At 43.0% G+C, this 26175-nt stretch overlaps 1 protein-coding gene across 2 annotated transcripts in view; it reads left to right on the top strand.

The window, feature by feature from the left end:
• The window catches only part of KCNK2 (potassium two pore domain channel subfamily K member 2), a 147739-nt gene that overhangs the window by 27176 nt on the left and 94388 nt on the right, over positions 1-26175 (top strand). For both annotated transcript variants that reach the window (XM_077282275.1, XM_077282276.1), the window contains exon 3: positions 14815-14932. In XM_077282275.1, coding sequence (XP_077138390.1) covers positions 14815-14932 — 118 coding nt within the window. The remainder of the gene's footprint in view (positions 1-14814; positions 14933-26175) is intronic.

The following is a 26175-nucleotide window of genomic DNA, read 5'->3' as shown; positions in this document are numbered from 1 at the left end:
GCGGACCTCTATTTTGCTAAACCTATTTTCATACTACGTTTGTCATTTCATCTTAAATCACCGCCAATATATGTGGGGGCCTCTGTCTGCCTTTTGGGAAAATTTCTCTAGAGGTGAGCCAGGACTGTCTTTTCCTCTGCTAGGATTAGGTAGTTCTCCGGCTGGCGCTGGGCATCTAGGGATAAAAAAACGTAGGCATGCTACCCGGCCACTTCTAGTTGTGCGGCAGGTTTAGTTCATGGTCAGTATAGTTTCCATCTTCCAAGAGCTAGTTCTCATATATGCTGGGCTATGTTCTCTCGCCATTGAGAATCATGACAGTTTGACCGGCCTTAAAAAAAGGGTTAAATTACTGGCTGAGAAAGGAGAGAAAAAAGAAGTCTGCTACAATTTTTTTTTTTTTTCCCTCTAGTTCTGAGTGTGCTCTTAATTGAATCACTTGCTAGTCTGCCTATACTGCAGCCTTCCTCTCTTCCTCTCCTTCTAATCCTTGAATGGCTCTGTGTTCACCTGTTTCAAATGGATCTTCAGAGTGTAGCTACAGGTTTGAATAATCTCGCCACAAAGGTACAAAATTTGCAAGATTTTGTTGTTCATGCACCTATGTCTGAGCCTAGAATTCCTTTGCCTGAATTCTTCTCGGGGAATAGATCTCACTTTCAAAATTTTAAAAATAATTGCAAATTGTTTTTGTCCCTGAAGTCTCGCTCTGCCGGAGACCCTGCACAGCAGGTCAGGATTGTAATTTCCTTGCTCCGGGGCGACCCTCAAGACTGGGCTTTTGCATTGGCACCAGGGGATCCTGCGTTGCTCAATGTGGATGCGTTTTTTCTGGCCTTGGGGTTGCTTTATGAGGAACCTCATTTAGAGCTTCAGGCGGAAAAGGCCGTGATGTCCTTGTCTCAGGGGCAAGATGAAGCTGAAATATACTGCCAAAAATTCCGCAAATGGTCTGTGCTTACTCAGTGGAATGAGTGCGCCCTGGCGGCGATTTTCAGAGAAGGTCTCTCTGATGCCATTAAGGATGTTATGGTGGGGTTCCCTGTGCCTGCGAGTCTGAATGAGTCCATGACGATGGCTATTCAGATCGATAGGCGTCTGCGGGAGCGCAAACCTGTGCACCATTTGGCGGTGTCTACTGAGAAAACGCCAGAAAATATGCAATGTGATAGAATTCTGTCCAGAAGCGAGCGGCAGAATTTTAGACGAAAAAATGGGTTATGCTTCTATTGTGGTGATTCAACTCATGTTATATCAGCATGCTTTAAGCGTACTAAGAAGCCTGACAAGTCTGTTTCAATTAGCACTTTACAGTCTAAGTTTATTCTATCTGTGACCCTGATTTGTTCTTTGTCATCTATTACCGCGGACGCCTATGTCGACTCTGGCGCTGCTTTGAGTCTTATGGATTGGTCCTTTGCCAAACGCTGTGGGTATGATTTGGAGCCATTGGAGGCTCCGATACCTCTGAAAGGGATTGACTCCACCCCATTGGCTAGTAATAAACCACAATACTGGACACAAGTGACTATGCGTGTTAATCCGGATCACCAGGAGGTTATTCGCTTTCTGGTGCTGTATAATCTACATGATGTTTTGGTGCTGGGATTGCCATGGCTGCAATCTCATAACCCAGTCCTCGACTGGAGAGCTATGTCTGTGTTAAGCTGGGGATGTAAGGGAACTCATGGGGACGTACCTTTGGTTTCCATTTCATCATCTATTCCCTCTGAGATTCCTGAATTCTTGTCTGACTTTCGTGACGTTTTTGAAGAACCCAAGGTTGGTTCACTACCTCCGCACCAGGAGTGCGATTGTGCCATAGACTTGATCCCGGGTAGTAAATACCCTAAGGGTCGTTTATTTAATCTGTCTGTGCCTGAACACGCTGCTATGCGAGAATATATAAAGGAGTCCTTGGAAAAGGGACATATTCGTCCTTCGTCATCTCCCTTGGAGCCTAGGAGCCGGTTTTTTCTTTGTGTCTAAGAAAGACGGCTCTTTGAGGCCGTGTATTGATTATCGACTTTTGAATAAAATCACGGTTAAATATCAATATCCGTTACCACTGCTTACTGATTTGTTTGCTCGTATAAAGGGGGCCAAGTGGTTCTCTAAGATTGATCTCCGTGGGGCGTATAATTTGGTGCGAATCAAGCAGGGGGATGAGTGGAAAACCGCATTTAATACGCCCGAGGGCCATTTTGAGTATTTGGTGATGCCTTTTGGTCTTTCTAATGCCCCTTCAGTCTTCCAGTCCTTTATGCATGACATTTTCCGCGATTATTTGGATAAATTTATGATTGTGTATCTGGATGATATTCTGATTTTTTCGGATGACTGGGACTCTCATGTCCAGCAGGTCAGGAGGGTTTTTCAGGTTTTGCGGTCTAATTCCTTGTGTGTGAAGGGTTCTAAGTGTGTTTTTGGGGTTCAGAAGATTTCCTTCTTGGGATACATTTTTTCCCCCTCTTCCATCGAGATGGATCCTGTCAAGGTTCAGGCTATTGGTGATTGGACGCAACCCTCTTCTCTTAAGAGTCTTCAGAAATTTTTGGGCTTTGCTAACTTTTATCGTCGATTTATTGCTGGTTTTTCTGATGTTGTAAAACCATTGACTGATTTGACTAAGAAGGGTGCTGATGTTGCTGATTGGTCCCCTGATGCTGTGGAGGCCTTTCGGGAGCTCAAGCGCCGCTTTTCTTCCGCCCCAGTGTTGCGTCAGCCTGATGTTGCTCTTCCTTTTCAGGTTGAGGTCGACGCTTCTGAAATCGGAGCTGGGGCGGTGTTGTCGCAGAGAAGTTCCGACTGCTCCGTGATGAGACCTTGTGCTTTTTTTTCCCGTAAATTTTCGCCCGCCGAGCGGAATTATGATATTGGGAATCGGGAGCTTTTGGCCATGAAGTGGGCTTTTGAGGAGTGGCGTCACTGGCTTGAGGGGGCCAGACATCAGGTGGTGGTATTGACTGACCACAAAAATTTAATTTACCTTGAGTCTGCCAGGCGCCTGAATCCTAGACAAGCGCGCTGGTCGTTGTTTTTCTCTCGGTTTAATTTTGTGGTGTCTTACCTACCGGGTTCTAAGAATGTTAAGGCGGATGCCCTTTCTAGGAGTTTTGAGCCTGACTCCCCTGGTAATTCTGAGCCCACAGGTATCCTTAAAGATGGAGTGATATTGTCTGCCGTTTCTCCAGACCTGCGGCGGGCCTTGCAGGAGTTTCAGGCGGATAGACCTGATCGTTGCCCACCTGGTAGACTGTTTGTTCCTGATGATTGGACCAGTAGAGTCATCTCTGAGGTTCATTCTTCTGCGTTGGCAGGTCATCCTGGAATCTTTGGTACCAGGGATTTGGTGGCAAGGTCCTTCTGGTGGCCTTCCCTGTCACGAGATGTGCGAGGCTTTGTGCAGTCTTGTGACGTTTGTGCTCGGGCCAAGCCTTGTTGTTCTCGGGCTAGTGGATTGTTGTTACCCTTGCCTATCCCGAAGAGGCCTTGGACGCACATCTCGATGGATTTTATTTCGGATCTGCCTGTTTCTCATAAGATGTCTGTCATCTGGGTGGTGTGTGACCGTTTCTCTAAGATGGTCCATCTGGTTCCCTTGCCTAAGTTGCCTTCTTCTTCCGAGTTGGTTCCTCTGTTTTTTCAAAATGTTGTTCGTTTGCATGGTATTCCGGAGAATATCGTTTCTGACAGAGGGACCCAATTCGTGTCTAGATTTTGGCGGGCATTCTGTGCTAGGATGGGCATAGATTTGTCTTTTTCGTCTGCTTTCCATCCTCAGACTAATGGCCAGACCGAGCGGACTAATCAGACCTTGGAGACATATTTGAGGTGTTTTGTGTCTGCGGATCAGGATGATTGGGTTGCTTTTTTGCCTTTGGCGGAGTTCGCCCTCAATAATCGGGCCAGCTCTGCCACCTTGGTGTCCCCGTTTTTCTGTAATTCGGGGTTTCATCCTCGATTTTCCTCCGGTCAAGTGGAATCTTCGGATTGTCCTGGAGTGGATGCTGTGGTGGAGAGGTTGCATCAGATTTGGGGGCAGGTGGTGGACAATTTGAAGTTGTCCCAGGAGAAGACTCAGCTTTTTGCCAACCGCCGTCGTCGTGTTGGTCCTCGGCTTTGTGTTGGGGACTTGGTGTGGTTGTCTTCTCGTTTTGTCCCTATGAGGGTTTCTTCTCCTAAGTTTAAGCCTCGGTTCATCGGCCCGTACAAGATATTGGAGATTCTTAACCCTGTGTCCTTCCGTTTGGACCTCCCTGCATCCTTTTCGATTCATAATGTTTTTCATCGGTCATTGTTGCGCAGGTATGAGGTACCAGCTGTGCCTTCCGTTGAGCCTCCTGCTCCGGTGTTGGTTGAGGGTGAGTTGGAGTACGTTGTGGAAAAGATCTTGGACTCTCGTGTTTCCAGACGGAAACTCCAGTATCTGGTCAAATGGAAGGGATACGGTCAGGAGGATAATTCTTGGGTCACTGCCTCTGATGTTCATGCCTCCGATCTTGTCCGTGCCTTTCATAGGGCTCATCCTGATCGCCCTGGTGGTTCTGGTGAGGGTTCGGTGCCCCCTCCTTGAGGGGGGGTACTGTTGTGAAATTGGATTCTGGGCTCCCCCGGTGGCCACTTGTGGAATTTAACTTGTGTGCATCATCCCCTCTGTTCACCTGCTCCTATCAGGATGTGGGAGTCGCTATATAACCTTGCTCCTCTGTCAGTTTCATGCCGGTCAACAATGTAATCAGTAGCCTTTCTGTGCATGTTCCTGCTACTAGACAACTCCCAGCTAAGTTGGACTTTTGTCCTTGTGTGTTTTTGCATTTTGTTCCTGTTCACAGCTGCTGTTTCGTTACTGTGTCTGGAAAGCTCTTGTGAGCGGAAATTGCCACTCTGGTGTTATGAGTTAATGCTAGAGTCTTAAAGTAATTTCTGGATGGTGTTTTGATAGGGTTTTCTGCTGACCATGAAAGTGCCCTTTCTGTCTTCATGCTATCTAGTAAGCGGACCTCTATTTTGCTAAACCTATTTTCATACTACGTTTGTCATTTCATCTTAAATCACCGCCAATATATGTGGGGGCCTCTGTCTGCCTTTTGGGAAAATTTCTCTAGAGGTGAGCCAGGACTGTCTTTTCCTCTGCTAGGATTAGGTAGTTCTCCGGCTGGCGCTGGGCATCTAGGGATAAAAAAACGTAGGCATGCTACCCGGCCACTTCTAGTTGTGCGGCAGGTTTAGTTCATGGTCAGTATAGTTTCCATCTTCCAAGAGCTAGTTCTCATATATGCTGGGCTATGTTCTCTCGCCATTGAGAATCATGACAGTAATCCTACTATCAGCAGAGACACTAACACAGGATACAGAAAGGGAGAGCAAGTCTTGTGTCTGCTGAAATGTTAGCTTTGTCTTTTTACATGAATTGGGGGGAAACACTTTGCTTCTTTACTAGATGTGGGGTGTAACTTTGTTTCTCTTCAAGAAGTAAAGAGTGGGGGTTGTCTCTCTGCTTATGTTCTTCAGTTTGTCAAAATTATTTTTGGCACATTAGAGAGGCAGGCTTTCAGTTTAGGGCAGGCAAGCCATTGGACAATGCATATTGGGAAGTGGGGAACAGGAAGTTCATGCACCTATAGTTCTGGCAGAATCCTGATAAAGAGGGAACACCCACTGAAAAAGAGTGAATGCCAAGTTAACAAAATGTAAACCTTGATACAGTTACTCCTCCATCTGTACTGATGTGTACATCCTAGTTATGATCAAGTGCTGTCCATGATGACTCTGCCTGCCGTTTGCTGATGACTAGGGTGTGATAGTTCATGTGGCATAGTGTCACATAGTAGTGATTGGTCGATGACCTTGGGCAAAATATTAGTGGGTAGCCTTTCCCGTTAGCAGTATCATAAAATGTGGATGAGGCTATGTTCACATAATGTTCTCCCCTATGTTTGGTGAATGCATCAGGAAGGATCCACATATCAATACAGTCCAACTAAATTAACCCAAAATGATTGTACTGGATTAGAAAAACATGGCTGATTTCTTTCCAAAACAGTGCTACACGTGTTCAAATTGCAAAGGATATATGTGGCATTGTAGCTTACATACTGTACATACCCAGGCAGAATTTTTGCTTTCTTGGCCCTTTTTCAGACAATATGAATGATAACACCAAAACTTTTTCTCTACTCATGGTTAGTGGTTGGGTGAAGCCATTTATTGTCAAACTACTGTGTTTTCTCTTTTTAAATCATTATGACAACCGAAAACATTCAAGGGACCCTGATCAAAAGTTCACATATCCCATTTCTTAATACCTTGTATTGCCCCCTCTAACATCAATGACAGCTTGAAGTCTTTTGTGGTAGTTGTGGATGAGGGTCTTTATTATCTCAGGTGGTAAAGCTGCCCACTCTTCTTGGCAAAAAGCCTCCAGTTCCTGTAAATTCCTGGACTGTCTAGCAAGAACTGTGCAGAGATCTCCCCAGAGTGGATCAATGATATTGAGGTCAGGAGACTGAGATGGCCACTCCAGAACCTTCACTTTGTTCTGCTGTAGCCAATGCTGTAGCCAATGACAGGTCGACTTGGCCTTGTGTTTTGGATCCTTGTCATGTTGGAACGTACAAGTACGTCCCATGCGCAGTTTCCGGGCTGATGAGTGCAAATTTGCCTCCAGTATTTGCTGATAACGTGCTGCATTCATCTTTTCTTCAACTTTGACCAAGTTTCCTGTGCCTTTGTAGCCACATATCCCCAAAACATCAGCGATCCACCTCTGTGCTTTACAGTAGGAATGGTGTTCCCTTCATCATAGACCTTGTTGACCTCTCTCAAATGTAAACCTTTGAGCACAACTGTATTTAATGCCATAATCTAATCTATTATCTAATATACAGTATGTCAATAAAATGTCTATCCTTCATGCTCCACACTATCTAACTGCTTTTATTTTTACTACTTCTTTTTTTATGTCGCTTGGTTTGAGAATCCCACTGTATGCTCAAACAAAGCATAGTCAGGGGAGCACTGGCTGCAGTCACTTAAGGAGCCTCTGCCCCCTCCCTGAAATTAAGGGTCATCAGTGACTTTCCTTTTCAGGAGCTGCACTTGTTTGTGCTTACTCTATTGGCTATGCGTCAGTTGTCAATTCTGACATATGATAAGTAGATTCTTGTTACTATGCGATGTGCACAATGACAGTGCACTGTCTCTCTGGCGCTGATCTGAAGTAACGAGCTGGCAACAGTGCACACTGTCAGTGACCTTTAAAGAGGATTACCCAGTATGCAGAGACCAGTGCCACCCCCGCAAGTGACAGAGCTGGTCTCTGCACACCGGCTAATCCTCTTACAACACACACTGACAGTGTGCTCTGTTGCCTCTCCTTACTTCTGATCAAAGCTGGCGAGAAAGCACACTGTCATTGTGCACATCGCACAGTGACAAGAATCTACTGATTATCCATCAGAATTGTCAACCAATTGAAGTCAATAAAAAGTGTGAAAAAAAAGTTTTTAAAAATGTGAAAAAAATAAAAAATACACATTTTTGGTATCGCTGCGTTCATAAATGTCTCATCTATCAAAATATTGAAACAAATAATCCGATTGGTAAACGGCGTAACGAGAAAAAGAATAAAAACTTCAGAATTATGCTTTTTGGCCGCTGCAACATTGCAATAAAATGTAATGTGATAAAAACCAAAATTGTATCAGTACAAATGTCAGCTCAAGCTGCAAAAACTAAGCCCTCATCCAGCTCCTGATTCCGAAAAATGAAAACTCTATGGGTCTCGGAAAATGGCAACATAAGGAAAAAAAAAATTTTCCTACAAATTTCATGATTTTTTTTTAACCACTTCAAAAAAACAACAAACTATACATATTTGGTATCTCTCTAACTGTACTGACCTGGGGAATCATATTGCCAGGTTAGTTTTACCGATGTGGAATTGCACTTATTTTTGCAATTTCACCGAACTTGGAATTTTTTCCCCATTTTTCAGGACACAATATGGTAATATCAATGGTGGGGCAGGTGTGGTGCCTTTTCTGGATGAAAGCAGCCTTGTGCAACCACTTTGATTTGCAATCCACTCATTGTTTCCCTGTGTATATCGGCTCATCCATATGTGCGGATCTGTCTGGCATTGCAAGTCCTGTGTTCTGATGAGCGTCCCCTGGATCGTTCCAAGGATGTGTCATAAATATTTTATTACCGAAAAACCCCTATAAGATAATGGTATCTCAGACAGAATTATAAGAACCGAAAAAGGGATAAATATACCTGGGCCTTGATCATATGGAAACATTCACCACCATTTTTTCACAAGGTTTTTCTCGGGGACCTCTGTGGGTCTTATACCATCCCTGTGCATAATGTAAGAAAAGGGCTTATCAAGCCTTTGATGATGAAAAGTCAGTAGTGGGATGGAATAATTGCAGCTCGTATCAGTTTTTTGGTCCGAGCTATCTTTTAAAATTTCCCGTTTGGTATCGCGAGGCCCATTATTCCGAGTTTCTTGGCCATCATCCTTCCTCTTATTTTTGCTTGTACCAATTTCAGCATTCTGTGCAGCATTTCTCCCGTCACAGTTTTGTCTCTCTCTCACGTCGTCCTCTCCGACTCTTGTATCAGAAGCTATTCGAGGTTTGATCGAATTCTGTTGTAGCCGAGGCCCATCTCGGGCTTGTCTCCCGGCGTTTTGTACTGTAATCTGTCTCTGATGCGGGAACGTTTATTGCTTGTCAGCTTTTCCGTGCTGCTTCGTGACTCCTACGACGTTCAATCTTGCTGGAAGATCACAAGTTTTCTTGTGCGCTTTTTTTTGGCATCTTTTCCTCTATTTAGTTCTCGTTGTGTTAAAATCTTAAAGCGAAGCTCGGTTATATAATCTAAATGGGAACGTTTCATCAGAAAATTACCAATCATTGAAAAAAAGAATTCCATTGTTGGGAATGTTGAAATATATTAACGATAGAGATGAGAAAATAGATTTGCAACAAAACAAATTTATCACAAACTTCACCCCAAAAATTGAATGTGCCAGAATCAAAATTATTTGGCGATTCAATTAGCCGGCCACCATTTTTCTAGATTCTAGAAAATGGATTTAAAAGCCACCTCTCACCTTTGCTGCCACTACAGGTCCCAGCTTGGTCCTCCAGTCTGCGCTTCAGATCTTCCAGCCTTGGTCTTTGGATCTTTCAGTGTCTGCTCTTCCGGTGCTGACTAGGCTTCATGCATTGACCGTGTGAGGCCTAGTCAAGCCTAGATGACTCGAACTTCGGAGGCCATAATATTCCAAGCCAAAATCAGAGGACTGAGCTCGGAGATGCGGCAACAGCACATTTGGAAGGTGGTACTAGGACAGGTGAATAGATTCTTTTATTATTTTTTGTAGAGACCTCAGAGCATAAAGAACATCTTTTCGGGGCACTATATATTATATATAATATATTATATTATTTAAAGAAGCACTTCTTCGCCTCCCATCAAAGTTTTTATCCTCTTAATATATTTCAGCCATCATATTATATAGCAATTACAATTGCTCATTTTGCCTTTCTACTCAGTTAATTCTTCTCTTTTTCATTAGGTCCATGACATCACGTGAAGCAGGAGGTCAATTTTCCTAGTATGACTCATGAGTCACTCCAAAAGTTCCTAGCTGGGGGGAGAAAGGAGCAGCTAGGTGTCAGGCCTCAGAGTTGAAGAGGGGGATGGCTTCAGCAGGGACAAAAGACTTCCTGTTTCTACATAGAGCAGAGAAAAGAGAAGAATTATCTGGGTAGAAAGGCAAAATGAGCAATTGTAAGCCCACAGTGCTATATAATATGATGACTGCTATATAGTAAGAGGATAAAAGCTTTGATGAGAGTGCTTATTAAGACATGATTCTTAGGAATTATGTATATATAGTGAGTGCGAGAAAATTAAAACTCAAACACTTGGTAGACTTCATCATCGTAAATGTAATATATATGGCGGGTCTAGCGCTGAGTCTCTTCCTTTGCTCCAAGTGTTTATAATTGTCACTTCGACAGCGCTGTAGCCAATCAGTGAGCTCAGTGGTTTTGCCAGAGTTGACTGCGCAAGAAACTGATCTCAGTGATTGACTGCAGCACTGACATTATGTTGACAGTGGTGCAGCTAATCAATGAGCTCATCTACTGGTGGAAAGGCACTGAGCTCATTGATTGGCTGCAGAGTTATTAATATGACATCAGCGTTGCAGATAAAAACAGACACCTGGAGCAGAGGTGGAGGCTCGGCACCGGACCTGGTGTTGGGGAGCAAACCACAGGTTTTTCTTTAAAACAAATAGCAACTGGGGGACAGGGGTTTTCCAAAACGGGAAAATCCCTTTAAAAACTGGAAATAGTAACACATTTATCCGACCTTATTATATCTAGATGTTAAATATCAATAGTTTGTCATATTCTCAAGCTGCCACTTAGCAGACATTGTGCCAAGGCTTACAGGGGGATAGCTAAGGTTTCCTAGCAACCAGTCGGAATGTTAGAGCTTTGTTGAGTTCCGATGTCACTTTATCTTCAGATATATTGATGAATGATAAATTGAGGCTTTATTATGTTGCATTGAAAAAGCCATTTCCTCTGACAATGAGGTTCTGAATGCGGCTCTGGATGATCTCCATATTGACACACTTCATTATGTTAGATGGCAACTACCGTACTGCTGTATGGAGCGGCAATATGAGATATTCACCATGGAGTCCATTGCATAAGATACAGGCCAAGTTTCTGGACAAACCTTTAAAGAGCGTCTAAGAGTCATTTTAATGTATTATTTCATAACCCAATAGGACACATGGAAATAAGAAACTTTTGGAATATTCTGTATCTTATCAGGAAAATCCGCTTCTTTCTGCTTCAAGACTGATATTTCACTTTCAGTTCATGAGTAAAATGGTCTACAGATTTTCCCATTACTGAAATAGAAGCTGACAGTTGGTGCTTGTGAGATTCTATGGAAAGGGGCGGAGTTAGTGGAGACACAGACATTCCCCCGAAATGACAGTTACAGTTCTCCATACAACGTTAAGAGCAGCGACTGCCAACTCCTATCTCAGTAATGGGAAAAGTTGTATTCACAGTGAATTGAGAATGTTGAGAATGAATGATCAGTCCAGGAGGAGAAAGACGTTTACAATTGATTACTAAAAAAATAAAAATAAATGACGGTTACTCTTTTTAATCATTAAATAGTTGAATAATATATTAAGGCTCAGATCCATAAAGATTACCATTTTGTAAGCAAGTCTTGGTGAGGCGAGCGGTGCAATAAGATGCACCAAACTAATTAAGAGGTGTGGGTATTGGCACATCTTTCAGCTTCTGTGTGCCACCACAGTAAATGCCAGTAAGGGACATGGTGTATATTTCTGTTGTAACTTACGCAACGACACCTACCGGCAACGTTCCACTTATTTTTCAAAAATTAATAAAGTTGCCAGGGACTGGCAGCAAAATGCCGAAAGACAAAAAATATTTTACAAGAAATTGCATCCGTCAGAGAAGGTAGGCTTCTTTGTGATGCTTTCCTGCTATCACATCACATGCCAATAAGGAAGGATTATCACAGCCAGTATAAAAGCAGAAGCAGGGAGCGCAGCAGCCACTTTTTAATGAATCTGTATAGTGAGAGGACATCACTGTTCACAGTTTAGACATAGAGATAGGGAGAGAAAGCTACAAAGCACCAAATAAACATTATAGATAGTGTTTGACATCACAGCAATGAAGAACGGTTACCACCCTGCCTTTTACCCATAGCCATACATTGTATGTTTAGGTCACTATGACATAACTAAGACTGTGTTTGCATTGAAGAGCTTGAGAGTGGTTGGAAACAATCCTTGGAGACCACACAATGTTACACACGTTCTTTTCAGAGCAATTCAAGGTTGATTTATACTTGCAATTTGTGGAGAATCTGGTAAATTCGAATTTCAAAAGATTTTCTCAACTCTAGTGTTAGCAGCTCAACCGATCATCATGTTGGGATCCACTGAGATCCTCTTGCTGGCATTATGACCCTAGAAACCTAGGGATTTCCATGGCACCGGCTCTGTAATAGATCGTTTAGACAATATGATTTCACTTCTCGTGAACATATAACGATTAATAATAGATTGTTTAGTGCGTATTTTCGGCAACTTCTGACCAGTTAACACATGACAATGTGCTACTGAGGTCGATGATTTTTTAACAATGTACAGCCAAGAGCGTTGATTATTAAGCAAGCTTAAAAAATCATTTCACCTGACGAACAACCATTCTGCTTGTTCGTCAGGTGATCAGCAGCCTGTTTACACTGACCAATGTCGGGAAGCGAGTGTTTATTGGAAATATCTTTCTAGATACTCGGCCAACGTAAATGCATCTTAATCCTTTGTGCACCAGAGAATTAGTCTATTCCTGCTTTGCATGGATTATACTTGGGCATTATGGTAATTAAATAAGTTCTGATTGTTGCTGGGGCTTATACTGATATTATGCAATGCTATGAGCCGTTTTGAATATGCAGATATGTTATATACCGTAAATGATCTTTGAAGATTAATTTAATTACTTTCAGCTCATGAAAAATCAATTCATTATCTAGAGTTTAGCTTACAATTAACAGGGATTATATCAGGATTATATAAGGTAGTATTTGGTCATTATGTTATAGTCATGAATTATGATAGATTACTGGCTACATATATTATGCGTGTTTCATTAAAGGACTGTAATATTGATTACCATTATTAGAGATGAGGAAATCAAATACATCAGTAATTTCACTATAAATTTCGATTTTCCAGAATACAATTTTTTTTTGTTTCGATTCACATAAATCCCTCAAATTACCATCCGGCTGGGCACCATTTTGCTGGAATTTTTGAACGCCGGGAACGGGTTAAAAAATTATTGGATTATTCTCAACTGTCGTAGGCCCTCACCTGTACGGATGATCAATAATGTGCTCCCACCCCCATATGATCATGTGAGACCTAGTCAGAGACGGAAGACTCAAAGACTGGTGACTGGAAGTTCCAAAATGAAGACCGTAGAATCAGGTAGAGAGCTGTGGCGGTAGGGCAGGTAAGGGGTCGTCCTAGGACAAGTAAATATAATTTTTTATTATTTTTTAGCCACTTCTGTCCCATTCTTTTATTACGCTTTGGGATCTGGAGAGACCTCAGAGCATCATAAACCTATTTTTGGGGCACGTTCAATTCAGGACAAATCAATTCGGTTCAAAGTTTTGGCCAAATCATATTAATTGAACCCAAACTGAATTTTTAAAAATTCACTAATTTCTATTGATGATCAATCCTTTGGATAGGTCATCAATATCAGGTCAGTGGGGGTCCGACACCTGACACCTGGAAATGGTAACAGCTACTTCTACAGTAAATGGAGCTGTGGTGTTCCAGCAAAATATACCACCAGCACCACCACTGATCTGATATTGATGACCTCTCGTATGATCATTTTGGACCCTTGGAAGCAAAGAACTCTTTTGTCTAAAACAGTGTTTCTCAACTCCAGTCCTCAAGACCCCACAACAGGTCATGTTTTCATGATTTCCTTAGTATTGCATAGGCGATGGAATTAATGCTTGAGCAGGTGATGAAGTTATCACCTGTGCCATACTAAGGAAATCCTGAAAACATGACCTGTTGTGGGGTCTTGAGGACTGGAGTTGAGAAACACTGGTCTAAAAGTTTAGGTCTTGAATGATCGGTGATTGGTCAGATTGTCAAATGCATTGCACACTATTCATATGATAAATTTGCCTTCTCTGCTACACAATCCAAAAAGGAAAAATCTGGAAGGAGACAGATACAGTGGGATTACTACATTTGTTTTGTATATTTTTATCCTGAATTTCATCACAAAAAGGCTGCTATATTCCCTGCCTTGGCTTTAATATTGGCTTTGATACTTCTTCCCGATTGGCTGTGCTATACCACGTTATGTGACAGCTGCAAAACATTCTATCTCTATCTAGTTTATATTTCTATGTATGTCTATGTATGTGCATGCAGGAGATTTGGAGCTCGGTTTCAGGAAAACTAAGCGTCAACTGTCATGTATAAAGTATAAGAAATTAATCACTAAATAATTAGGCAAATGAATGTCAGCGCTGAATTTACTTTAAAATCCACTTTAACTTCCACTTTAAAAGAGTTTTCCTGTCCAAAGGGTCATGTATTATTGCCTCCATTTATTTGGACAAAAATGTGATTTTTGTGGTGGGCTTTTTTTCTACATGCTCCAAATTTATTTTAAACTTTACCCAAATTTCCATAAATTTTCAACACAACCGACAATTTAAAAAAAAAAAACTCTAGATATTTTACGATGGATTTATCAATTTTGATCTTTAAAAAAAAGTTTGAAAATTCACTTTAGGAAGTAATGGGGGACATAAAAACGAAGTAACAGTTGTAGACTGAAGTGATTTATTTAAAGATGTGCCAAGTAGGGCAAACATTGTGCAACATTTGGAAAATTTGGTGCAAAACTCGATGACTTTATCTCTAACTTGAATATAAAGGATTTTTATTAATGCCCCTGATAAAATGTGACCCCCCATTAATGATCACCTACATATTTGATAAAAATCTGGTGATTCTGAGATGTGACTTTGGTGTCAGTAATGATATGAGCATCCCGATGTTATGAGTGCCACAGCCAGGAAACCATATAGGATGGCTACACCATGGAATTACGGCCATATGTCTCAGTATCACCCGATATCATATTTTTCATGTTTTCTAACAGCTTCAATTTCAATTTACAGCACATTATGGCGGCAATAAACGCAGGGATAATACCGTTAGGAAACGCGTCCAGCCAGAACAGCCACTGGGACCTGGGCAGCTCGTTCTTCTTTGCGGGAACTGTGATCACCACAATAGGTAGGTGCCTGTAATACCTGGTGGATTATTTTGCAATGTACTGTACAAAAACTTATTTTTGTTTAATAAACAATGTCCTAAAAAGAATTTCTTCTAATCACTTTAATACATTTTTTATTTTATTTTTTATCCCTTAACCCCTGGATACAGGTATTCATCCACGTTGCTATCCGTAAGTGCGGAGTTGGATCAGTAGCTGATTCCGCCCCACACACAACAGATAGCGGCTGTCTTATACAGCCGGCATCAGTATATAACAGCAGCAACTGGAGCATGTTCCAGTCGCTGCTGTTTAACTATTTAAATTCTTCAGTCAACTTCTGACAGCGGCATTTAACCCCTTAATGACCTATGACGTGCTATGTCCGTCACAGGTCAACTCCCCCTCTTTGCCAGAGCCCGCACCTTTTCTGGGACATGACAGCTGATCTGAAAGCATTTTTGGTACGTTCACTGGCTCCCATCGCCCCCCGTAATGCCTTCTGAAGACCTCCATGTTATTAACTTCTCCTGTATATATATATATATATATATATATATATGTAGATGCCAGATCAGCTGTCATGGGCTGGAAAAAGTGCAGGATCATTGCCGGAGCCCGCACCTTTTTCGGCACATGACAGCTGTTCTGGAAGAATTTTTGGCATGTTCACCGACTCCGATCGCCCCCCGCAATGCCTTCTAAAGACTCCGTGTTATTAATTTCTCCTGTATATATATATATATATATATATATATATATATATATATATATATATATAGATGCACACCTTCATAGTTTTTAATAATGATTTTGTATCTCTTGTTCCTATGGAGACATGTATCAGGAATCTCACCATACCTCAGTGTTTATAAGTAATATCTGCACGTTACTTGTCTCTGTTATTAAATGGGTGAGCTACAAAAATAATGAGGTCAATGGGCGCTGACCGGTTATCTCAATGAATATTAATAATATTTTCATTATTATAATCAGAATAATTTCTCATTTATTTATGCTAATATCTCATTATTGTTTGTCCAGGTTAAATATCCATTAATGTAGAACTCGCCTTTTCCATCCTTTATTAAAATGCTTGTCTGCTTTCAACAATTTCCACTTGTTTAAAGGATCCGTATATAGATTACTGGGTAAATTGGAAAAACAGTTAGTGTCTCCTTGTCGGGATCCCAAACGATCACCTGTGATCTGCAGGGAGACCTGGAAATAAGTGTTCAGTGTCCCTGCAGCACCCCCACAGGGTAAATGAAGTATTACACAGCGTCAATTCAAATCGATGGGTTGTATGTGTAATGAGGACAGAGCAGGTCCTCCAGAGCGAGACTCCCCCTCCAGCCTAAAAATGAGGACCCTGAACAAATGATGACACCCCTGGGAAAGGAATGAAGAAAAACAATTGAAAAACAAAATATGATGGTTCATATACTCAATAATCTGGTAGTCAATGGTGCTTTATAGTCCATACTGAATTCTACTTTCTGTGTCTGCAGGACAGTAATATAGTCCGTCTTCTTCCCCTGTGATTCATGGTATAAACAGTGACTTATCCCCTGGTGATCTAGTGCAGAAATCTCAATTTGTCCCTGGAAAGCTAGGGGCACAAATACTTGAGTGCATGGGTTTAAAAATAGGTCCTTATTGACCTGTAGCCATCATAATGTTTTTTCCAAGATTACTCCACCCACAGCTTTAGTCAGATTTGATGGAGACTTAGGGTCTTATTCATCATTTGCAGTTTTTTTTAAAGTCACATTCCTTTTTTTTTGTCTTGTGTAGTTCATTGATTCTTCAAACTGGTGCAGAAAATAAAAATGCTCTTTTTGTTGTCTATAACCATTTTTTGCTGAACTGTGACATCACCTTTTGTGACTGGTGGATCCTGTGTTATCTACTGTATATAGAGGTGTTATCTGTCATTGTACAGGAGGAGGAGGTGAGCCGTGACATCACCTTTTGTGACTGGTGGATCCTGTGTTATCTACTGTATATAGAGGTGTTATCAGTCATTGTACAGGAGGAGGAGGTGAGCTGTGACATCACCTATTGTGAATGGTGGATCCTGTGTTATCTACTGTATATAGAGGTGTTATCAGTCATTGTACAGGAGGAGGAGGTGAGCTGTGATATCACCTATTGTGAATGGTGGATCCTGTGTTATCTACTGTATATAGAGGTGTTATCAGTCATTGTACAGGAGGAGGAGGTGAGCTGTGATATCACCTATTGTGAATAGTGGATCCTGAGTTATCTACTGTATATAGAGGTGTTATCAGTCATTGTACAGGAGGAGGAGGTGAGCTGTGACATCACCTATTGTGAATGGTGGATCCTGTGTTATCTACTGTATATAGAGATGTTATCAGTCATTGTACAGGAGGAGGAGGTGAGCTGTGATATCACCTATTGTGAATGGTGGATCCTGTGTTATCTACTGTATATAGAGGTGTTATCAGTCATTGTACAGGAGGAGGAGGTGAGCTGTGACATCACCTATTGTGAATAGTGGATCCTGTGTTATCTACTGTATATAGAGATGTTATCAGTCATTGTACAGGAGGAGGAGGTGAGCTGTGATATCACCTATTGTGAATGGTGGATCCTGTGTTATCTACTGTATATAATGTAGAGTGTTGTGAAATTGGATTTTGGGCTCCCCCGGTGGCCACTGGTGGAATTGAACTGGTGTGCATCATCCTCTCTGTTCACCTGTTTCCATCAGGATGTGGGAGTCGCTATTTAGCCTTGCTCCTCTGTCACTTCCATGCCGGTCAACATTGTAATCAGAAGCCTTTCTGTGCATGTTTCTGCTGCTAGACAACTCCCAGCTAAGTTGGACTTAGTCCTTGTTTGTTTTTGCATTTTGTTCCAGTTCACAGCTGTAGTTTCGTTTCTGTGTCTGGAAAGCTCTTGTGATCTGAAATTGCCACTCTGATGTTATGAGTTAATACTAGAGTCTTAAAGTAATTTCAGGATGGTATTTTGATAGGGTTTTCAGCTGACCATGAAAGTGCCCTTTCTGTCTTCCTGCTATCTAGTAAGCGGACCTCAATTTTGCTAAACCTATTTTCATACTACGTTTGTCATTTCATCTAAAATCACCGCCAATATTTGTGGGGGCCTCTGTCTGCCTTTCGGGGAAATTTCTCTAGAGGTGAGCCAGGACTATATTTTCCTCTGCCAGGATTAGTTAGTCCTCCGGCCGGCGCTGGGCGTCTAGGGATAAAACGCAGGCTACGCTACCCGGCTACTGTTAGTTGTGCGGCAGGTTTAGTTCATGGTCAGTTTAGTTTCCATCCTTCCAAGAGCTAGTTCATATGTTTGCTGGGCTATGTTCTCTTGCCATTGAGAACCATAACAGTTTGACCGGCCCAAAAGGGTTAAATTAATTGACAGAGAAAGGAGAGAAAAGAGAGGTCTGCTGAAGATTTTTTTTTTTTTTTTTTTTCTCAGTTCTGAGTGTGCTTGTAATTGAATCTCTTGCAAGTCTGCCTATATTGCAGCCTTTCTCTCTCTCTCTCCTTCTAATCCTGGAATGGCTCTGTGTTCACCTGTTTAAAATGGATATTCAGAGTTTAGCTGCAGGTTTGAATAATCTCACCACGAAAGTTCAAAACTTACAAGATTTTGTTGTTCATGTTCCTATATCTGAACCTAGAATTCCTTTGCCTGAATTTTTCTCGGGGAATAGATCTTGCTTTCAAAATTTCAAAAATAATTGCAAGTTGTTTTTGTCCCTGAAATCTCGCTCTGCTGGAGATCCTGCTCAGCAGGTCAGGATTGTGATTTCTCTGCTCCGGGGCGACCCTCAGGATTGGGCTTTTGCATTGGCTCCAGGGGATCCTGCGTTGCTCAATGTGGATGCGTTTTTTCTGGCCTTGGGGTTGCTTTATGAGGAACCTCAGTTAGAACTTCAGGCGGAAAAGGCCTTGATGTCCCTATCTCAGGGGCAAGACGAAGCTGAAATATACTGCCAGAAATTCCGTAAATGGGCTGTGCTTACTCAGTGGAATGAGTGCGCCCTGGCGGCGAATTTCAGAGAGGGTCTCTCTGATGCCATTAAGGATGTTATGGTGGGGTTCCCTGTGCCTGCGGGTCTGAATGAGTCCATGACAATGGCTATCCAGATCGATAGGCGTCTGCGGGAGCGCAAACCTGTGCACCATTTGGCGGTGTCTACTGAGAAGACGCCAGAGAATATGCAATGTGATAGAATTCTGTCCAGAATTGAACGGCAGAATTTTAGACGAAAAAATGGGTTGTGCTTCTATTGCGGTGATTCAACTCATGTTATATCAGCATGCTCTAAGCGTACTAAGAAGCTTGATAAGTCTGTTTCAATTGGCACTTTACAGTCTAAGTTTATTCTATCTGTGACCCTGATTTGTTCTTTATCATCTATTACCGCGGATGCCTATGTCGACTCTGGCGCCGCTTTGAGTCTTATGGATTGGTCCTTTGCCAAACGCTGTGGGTATGATTTGGAGCCTCTTGAAACTCCTATACCCCTGAAGGGGATTGACTCCACCCCATTGGCTAGCAATAAACCACAATACTGGACACAAGTAACTATGCGGATTAATCCGGATCACCAGGAGATTATTCGCTTTCTTGTGCTGTATAACCTACATGATGTGTTGGTGCTTGGATTGCCATGGCTGCAATCTCATAACCCAGTCCTTGACTGGAAAGCTATGTCTGTGTTAAGCTGGGGATGTAAGGGGACGCATGGGGACGTATCTGTGGTTTCCATTTCATCATCTTTTCCCTCTGAGATTCCTGAATTCTTGACTGAATATCGTGACGTTTTTGAAGAACCTAAGCTTGGTTCATTACCTCCGCACCGGGAGTGCGATTGTGCCATAGATTTGATTCCGGGTAGTAAATACCCTAAGGGTCGTTTATTTAATCTGTCTGTGCCTGAACATGCTGCTATGCGAGAATATATAAAGGAGTCCTTGGAAAAGGGACATATTCGTCCTTCGTCATCTCCCTTAGGAGCCGGTTTTTTCTTTGTGGCTAAGAAAGATGGCTCTTTGATACCGTGCATTGATTATCGGCTTTTGAATAAAATCACGGTTAAATATCAATATCCGTTGCCACTGCTGACTGATTTGTTTGCTCGCATAAAGGGGGCCAAGTGGTTCTCTAAGATAGATCTCCGTGGGGCGTATAATTTGGTGCGAATTAAGCAGGGGGATGAGTGGAAAACCGCATTTAATACGCCCGAGGGCCACTTTGAGTATTTGGTGATGCCTTTTGGTCTTTCAAATGCCCCTTCAGTCTTTCAGTCCTTTATGCATGACATTTTCCGTGATTATTTGGATAAATTTATGATTGTGTATCTGGATGATATTTTGATTTTTTCGGATGACTGGGACTCTCATGTCCAGCAGGTCAGGAGGGTTTTTCAGGTTTTGCGGTCTAATTCCTTGTGTGTGAAGGGTTCTAAGTGCGTTTTTGGGGTTCAAAAGATTTCCTTTTTGGGATATATTTTTTCCCCCTCTTCCATCGAGATGGATCCTGTCAAGGTTCAGGCTATTTGTGATTGGACGCAACCCTCTTCTCTTAAGAGTCTTCAGAAATTTTTGGGCTTTGCTAACTTTTATCGTCGATTTATTGCTGGTTTTTCTGATGTTGTTAAACCATTGACTGATTTGACTAAGAAGGGTGCTGATGTTGCTGATTGGTCCCCTGCTGCTGTGGAGGCCTTTCGGAAGCTTAAGCGCCGCTTTTCTTCCGCCCCTGTGTTGCGTCAGCCTGATGTTGCTCTTCCTTTTCAGGTTGAGGTCGACGCTTCTGAAATCGGAGCTGGGGCGGTTTTGTCGCAGAGAAGTTCCGATTGCTCCGTGATGAGACCTTGTGCTTTTTTCTCGCGTAAATTTTCGCCCGCCGAGCGGAATTATGATGTTGGGAATCGGGAGCTTTTGGCCATGAAGTGGGCTTTTGAGGAGTGGCGTCATTGGCTTGAGGGGGCTAGACATCAGGTGGTGGTATTGACTGACCACAAAAATCTAATTTATCTTGAGTCCGCCAGACGCCTGAATCCTAGACAGGCGCGCTGGTCGTTGTTTTTCTCTCGGTTTAATTTTGTGGTGTCCTACCTGCCGGGTTCTAAGAATGTTAAGGCGGATGCCCTTTCTAGGAGTTTTGAGCCTGACTCCCCTGGTAATTCTGAACCTACAGGTATCCTTAAGGATGGAGTGATATTGTCTGCCGTTTCTCCAGACCTGCGGCGGGCCTTGCAGGAGTTTCAGGCGGATAGACCTGATCGTTGCCCACCTGGTAGACTGTTTGTTCCTGATGATTGGACCAGTAAAGTCATTTCTGAGGTTCATTCTTCTGCGTTGGCAGGTCATCCTGGAATCTTTGGTACCAGGGATTTGGTGGCAAGGTCCTTCTGGTGGCCTTCCCTGTCTCGAGATGTGCGAGGCTTCGTGCAGTCTTGTGACGTTTGTGCTCGGGCCAAGCCTTGTTGTTCTCGGGCTAGTGGATTGTTGTTGCCCTTGCCTATCCCGAAGAGGCCCTGGACGCACATCTCGATGGATTTTATTTCGGATCTTCCTGTTTCTCAGAAGATGTCTGTCATCTGGGTGGTGTGTGATCGTTTCTCTAAGATGGTCCATTTGGTTCCCCTGCCTAAGTTGCCTTCTTCTTCCGAGTTGGTTCCTCTGTTTTTTCAAAATGTGGTCCGTTTGCATGGTATTCCGGAGAATATCGTTTCTGACAGAGGTACCCAATTCGTGTCTAGATTTTGGCGAGCATTCTGTGCTAGGATGGGCATAGATTTGTCTTTCTCGTCTGCTTTCCATCCTCAGACTAATGGCCAGACCGAGCGGACGAATCAGACCTTGGAGACATATTTGAGGTGTTTTGTGTCTGCAGATCAGGATGATTGGGTTGCTTTTTTTGCCTTTAGCGGAGTTTGCCCTCAATAATCGGGCCAGTTCTGCCACCTTGGTGTCTCCCTTTTTCTGTAATTCGGGGTTTCATCCTCGATTTTCTTCTGGTCAGGTGGAATCTTCGGATTGTCCTGGAGTGGATGCTGTGGTGGAGAGGTTGCATCAGATTTGGGGGCAGGTAGTGGACAATTTGAAGTTGTCCCAGGAGAAGACTCAGCTTTTTGCCAACCGCCGGCGTCGGGTTGGTCCTCGGCTTTGTGTTGGGGACTTGGTGTGGTTGTCTTCTCGTTTTGTCCCTATGAGGGTTTCTTCTCCCAAGTTTAAGCCTCGGTTCATCGGCCCGTACAAGATATTGGAGATTCTTAACCCTGTGTCCTTCCGTTTGGACCTCCCTGCATCTTTTTCTATTCATAATGTTTTTCATCGGTCATTATTGCGCAGGTATGAGGTACCGGTTGTGCCTTCCGTTGAGCCTCCTGCTCCGGTGTTGGTTGAGGGCGAGTTGGAGTACGTTGTGGAAAAAATCTTGGACTCCCGTGTTTCCAGACGGAAACTCCAGTATCTGGTCAAATGGAAGGGATACGGTCAGGAGGATAATTCTTGGGTGACTGCCTCTGATGTTCATGCCTCCGATTTGGTCCGTGCCTTTCATAGGGCTCATCCTGATCGCCCTGGTGGTTCTGGTGAGGGTTCGGTGCCCCCTCCTTGAGGGGGGGGTACTGTTGTGAAATTGGATTTTGGGCTCCCCCGGTGGCCACTGGTGGAATTGAACTGGTGTGCATCATCCTCTCTGTTCACCTGTTTCCATCAGGATGTGGGAGTCGCTATTTAGCCTTGCTCCTCTGTCACTTCCATGCCGGTCAACATTGTAATCAGAAGCCTTTCTGTGCATGTTCCTGCTGCTAGACAACTCCCAGCTAAGTTGGACTTAGTCCTTGTTTGTTTTTGCATTTTGTTCCAGTTCACAGCTGTAGTTTCGTTTCTGTGTCTGGAAAGCTCTTGTGATCTGAAATTGCCACTCTGATGTTATGAGTTAATACTAGAGTCTTAAAGTAATTTCAGGATGGTATTTTGATAGGGTTTTCAGCTGACCATGAAAGTGCCCTTTCTGTCTTCCTGCTATCTAGTAAGCGGACCTCAATTTTGCTAAACCTATTTTCATACTACGTTTGTCATTTTATCTAAAATCACCGCCAATATTTGTGGGGGCCTCTGTCTGCCTTTCGGGGAAATTTCTCTAGAGGTGAGCCAGGACTATATTTTCCTCTGCCAGGATTAGTTAGTCCTCCGGCCGGCGCTGGGCGTCTAGGGATAAAACGCAGGCTACGCTACCCGGCTACTGTTAGTTGTGCGGCAGGTTTAGTTCATGGTCAGTTTAGTTTCCATCCTTCCAAGAGCTAGTTCATATGTTTGCTGGGCTATGTTCTCTTGCCATTGAGAACCATAACAGTAGAGGTGTTATCAGTCATTGTACAGGAGGAGGAGGTGAGCTGTGACATCATATATTGTGGATGGTGGATCCTGTGTTATCTACTGTATATAGAGGTGTTATCAGTCATTGTACAAGAGGAGGATGTGAGCTGTGACATCACCTATTGTGAATGGTGGATCCTGTGTTATCTACTGTATATAGAGGTGTTATCAGTCATTGTACAGGAGGAGGAGGTGAGCTGTGATATCACCTATTGTGAATGGTGGATCCTGTGTTATCTACTGTATATAGTGGTGTTATCAGTCATTGTACAGGAGGAGGAGGTGAGCTGTGACATCACCTATTGTGAATGGTGGATCCTGTGTTATCTACTGTATATAGTAGTGTTATCAGTCATTGTATAGGAGGAGGAGGTGAGCTGTGATATCACCTATTGTAAATGGTGGATCCTGTGTTATCTACTGTATATAGAGGTGTTATCAGTCATTGTACAGGAGGAGGAGGTGAGCTGTGACATCACCTATTGTAATTGGTGTTATTTTAAACTGTCTATAGAGGTGTTATATTTCATTGTAATCCTATTTGTGATGATGATGAAGCTGCTAAAATGTGTTCTGTACAGAACAGGAGGTATGAGTCTAGAAAAAGACCTTGTAACACTTGCAAGATATCACATTTTTTAAAAATATATTGTGATATGGAATTTTTTTTAAAAACAAGCATCAAATATTTTTTTTATGCATTGTACAAAACTAAATCTAATTTAAACATTAGGTCAGATTCTAATAAAGTAACAAGAGAAAAATGAAAAAAGTGAAAAACACTACTTTGGGTCAAAAGCCTCTGACGCTCCGCCAAATGGGCCAGAAATATTTATGGAAAAAGCCTATAATCCAAAAAGCAATTCCAATATACAACTTGTGAAAGTATTCCCCCCACCCCCTTGGCATTTTTCCGTGTTTTGCTACCTTGCAACCTAGAATTTTACTGTTTTTTTTTTAGGGTTTGCTTTAGTCCGTATAAGAGCAAACCTACAACTGTGAACATTGTAAAGGAAAGCACAAATAGGACAAAATTACTGAAAACTTCAATGTGAATAACCCCCCTAAAGTCAGTACTTTGTGTAGCCTCCTTTTATGGCATTTACAATTGCAAGTTGCTTTGCATTAGTCTCTATGATCTTTCCCCATCTTGCCACTGGGATTTTTGCCCATTTCTCAAGGCAAAACTGCTTCAGCTCCTTCAAGTTGTATGATTTCCTCTGATGAACAGCAATCTTCAAATCTGACCACAGATTCTCAATTGTATTAAAGTCTGTAGTTTGACTAGGCTACTCCAAAATATTTCCACGTTTCCCCTTAAACCACTTGAGTGTTGCTTTAGCAGTTTGCTTTGGGTCATTGTATTATTGAAAGGTGACCTTCCCTCCAGTCTCAAATCACTGACAGACTGAAACAGGCTTAGTTCAAGAATATATCTGTATTTCGCACCATCCATCTTCCCCTCGACTTGGATCATTTTCCTTATCTCTGCTGCCAAAAAATCTTGCCACATCATGATGCTGTCACCACCATGTTTCACTGGGGGGATGGTGTTCTTGGGAAGATGAGCTGTGTTCGTTTGGCACCAAACATAGTGCAGCGCCCCAGAGTCCTGGTCGTTGCAGTACTGTTGCTCTGCCACTAAGGGGAGTGATGGTACGTCCGAATGCACTAAAGGAGTTCACCTGACCAGGTAACACACACCCAACATACACTTCACACTCCGGCCACCAGGGGGGGTGGTTCTATCTATTAGACCACTCCTCACACTTGGGTAAAACTGGGGGTTGGACAGGAAGTTAGAGAGAAAAGGAGCTGGGAAGAGCTCGAGAGAGGACCTGTCAGAGGTGGGATCCTGGCAGAGCCCTAGTGAACAAGAAAGAACGTTACGGAGCCGTGCCTGTGCTTACAGCGGCAGTCTCCTAGGAAAGGACAAGAAGCGAGGGGTATTGTGAAGGAGTGAGAAACGGGAATACAGCACAGAGGTGATAGAACCAGAAGGAGTCGTGCTGTAAGATCGAGGCAACATCCTTCTGAAGCGCAAAGTCGCGGTGGCCGGAACGCAGAGAAAGTAAGAGACTTTAAGCATTACTTCAAACCACGGCAGGACAGTCAGTTATAGGCAGGCTGTCTCACCTAAAACACCTAAGCAGACAACGGAGGCAGCTGTGGGAGAGGGGCGACTCTAGGGTCCCGGAAGAACTCCAGGCCTACCCCGTCATACGGGTGCGTCCTAACCATATCATCTGGGAGACGTAGAGAACGATCATCAGAGACATACAGAATCAGTTGTGAGGACTATACCGGGGTGCTCAGCAAGGAAGGACTACAACACACAAGCGCTAGAAGGTAGATACTGATTCCCACCTGCTAAGGGAACTCTGGATGTGCCTTTGGACCAGCCTGTCTCAGCCAGCCCTGTTAACAGTGCTCTGGATTGAGAATCTTGAAACCTTCAGTAAAAAGGTAAAGAGACTGCAACCTTGTGTCCTCGTTATTCATTGCACCCCGCACCACACATCATCACCCTCAACTTTCACTGGACACCCCTCAGCAGTGTCACAGACCGGGTCTAGCCACCGTGACACTCCCGGAACCAAGACAGAGAGGCCCGGTACCAGGTACCCCTCGGCCCTGTGACAGTGGGGGCGCTCCAATAGCGCTTACCTTGGTGGCCAAAAAGTTAAATTTTGGTCTCATCTGACCACAGAACCTTCCCCCGTACATATGTGGAGTCTCCCACATGTCTTTTGGCAAACTCAAAATGAGCCTTTCAATTTTTGTGTGTAAGTAAAAGCTTTTTTCTACCACTCTTCCATAAAGGCCACCTCCTATTGAGTATAAGGCTTATTGTGGTTGTATGAACAGAT

This window comes from Ranitomeya variabilis, chromosome 2, assembly GCF_051348905.1.
Source record: "Ranitomeya variabilis isolate aRanVar5 chromosome 2, aRanVar5.hap1, whole genome shotgun sequence".
NCBI lineage: Eukaryota > Metazoa > Chordata > Amphibia > Anura > Dendrobatidae > Ranitomeya > Ranitomeya variabilis.
The sequence above is the reverse complement of the archived record's forward strand: the minus strand, read 5'-3'. Positions and strand labels throughout refer to the sequence as shown.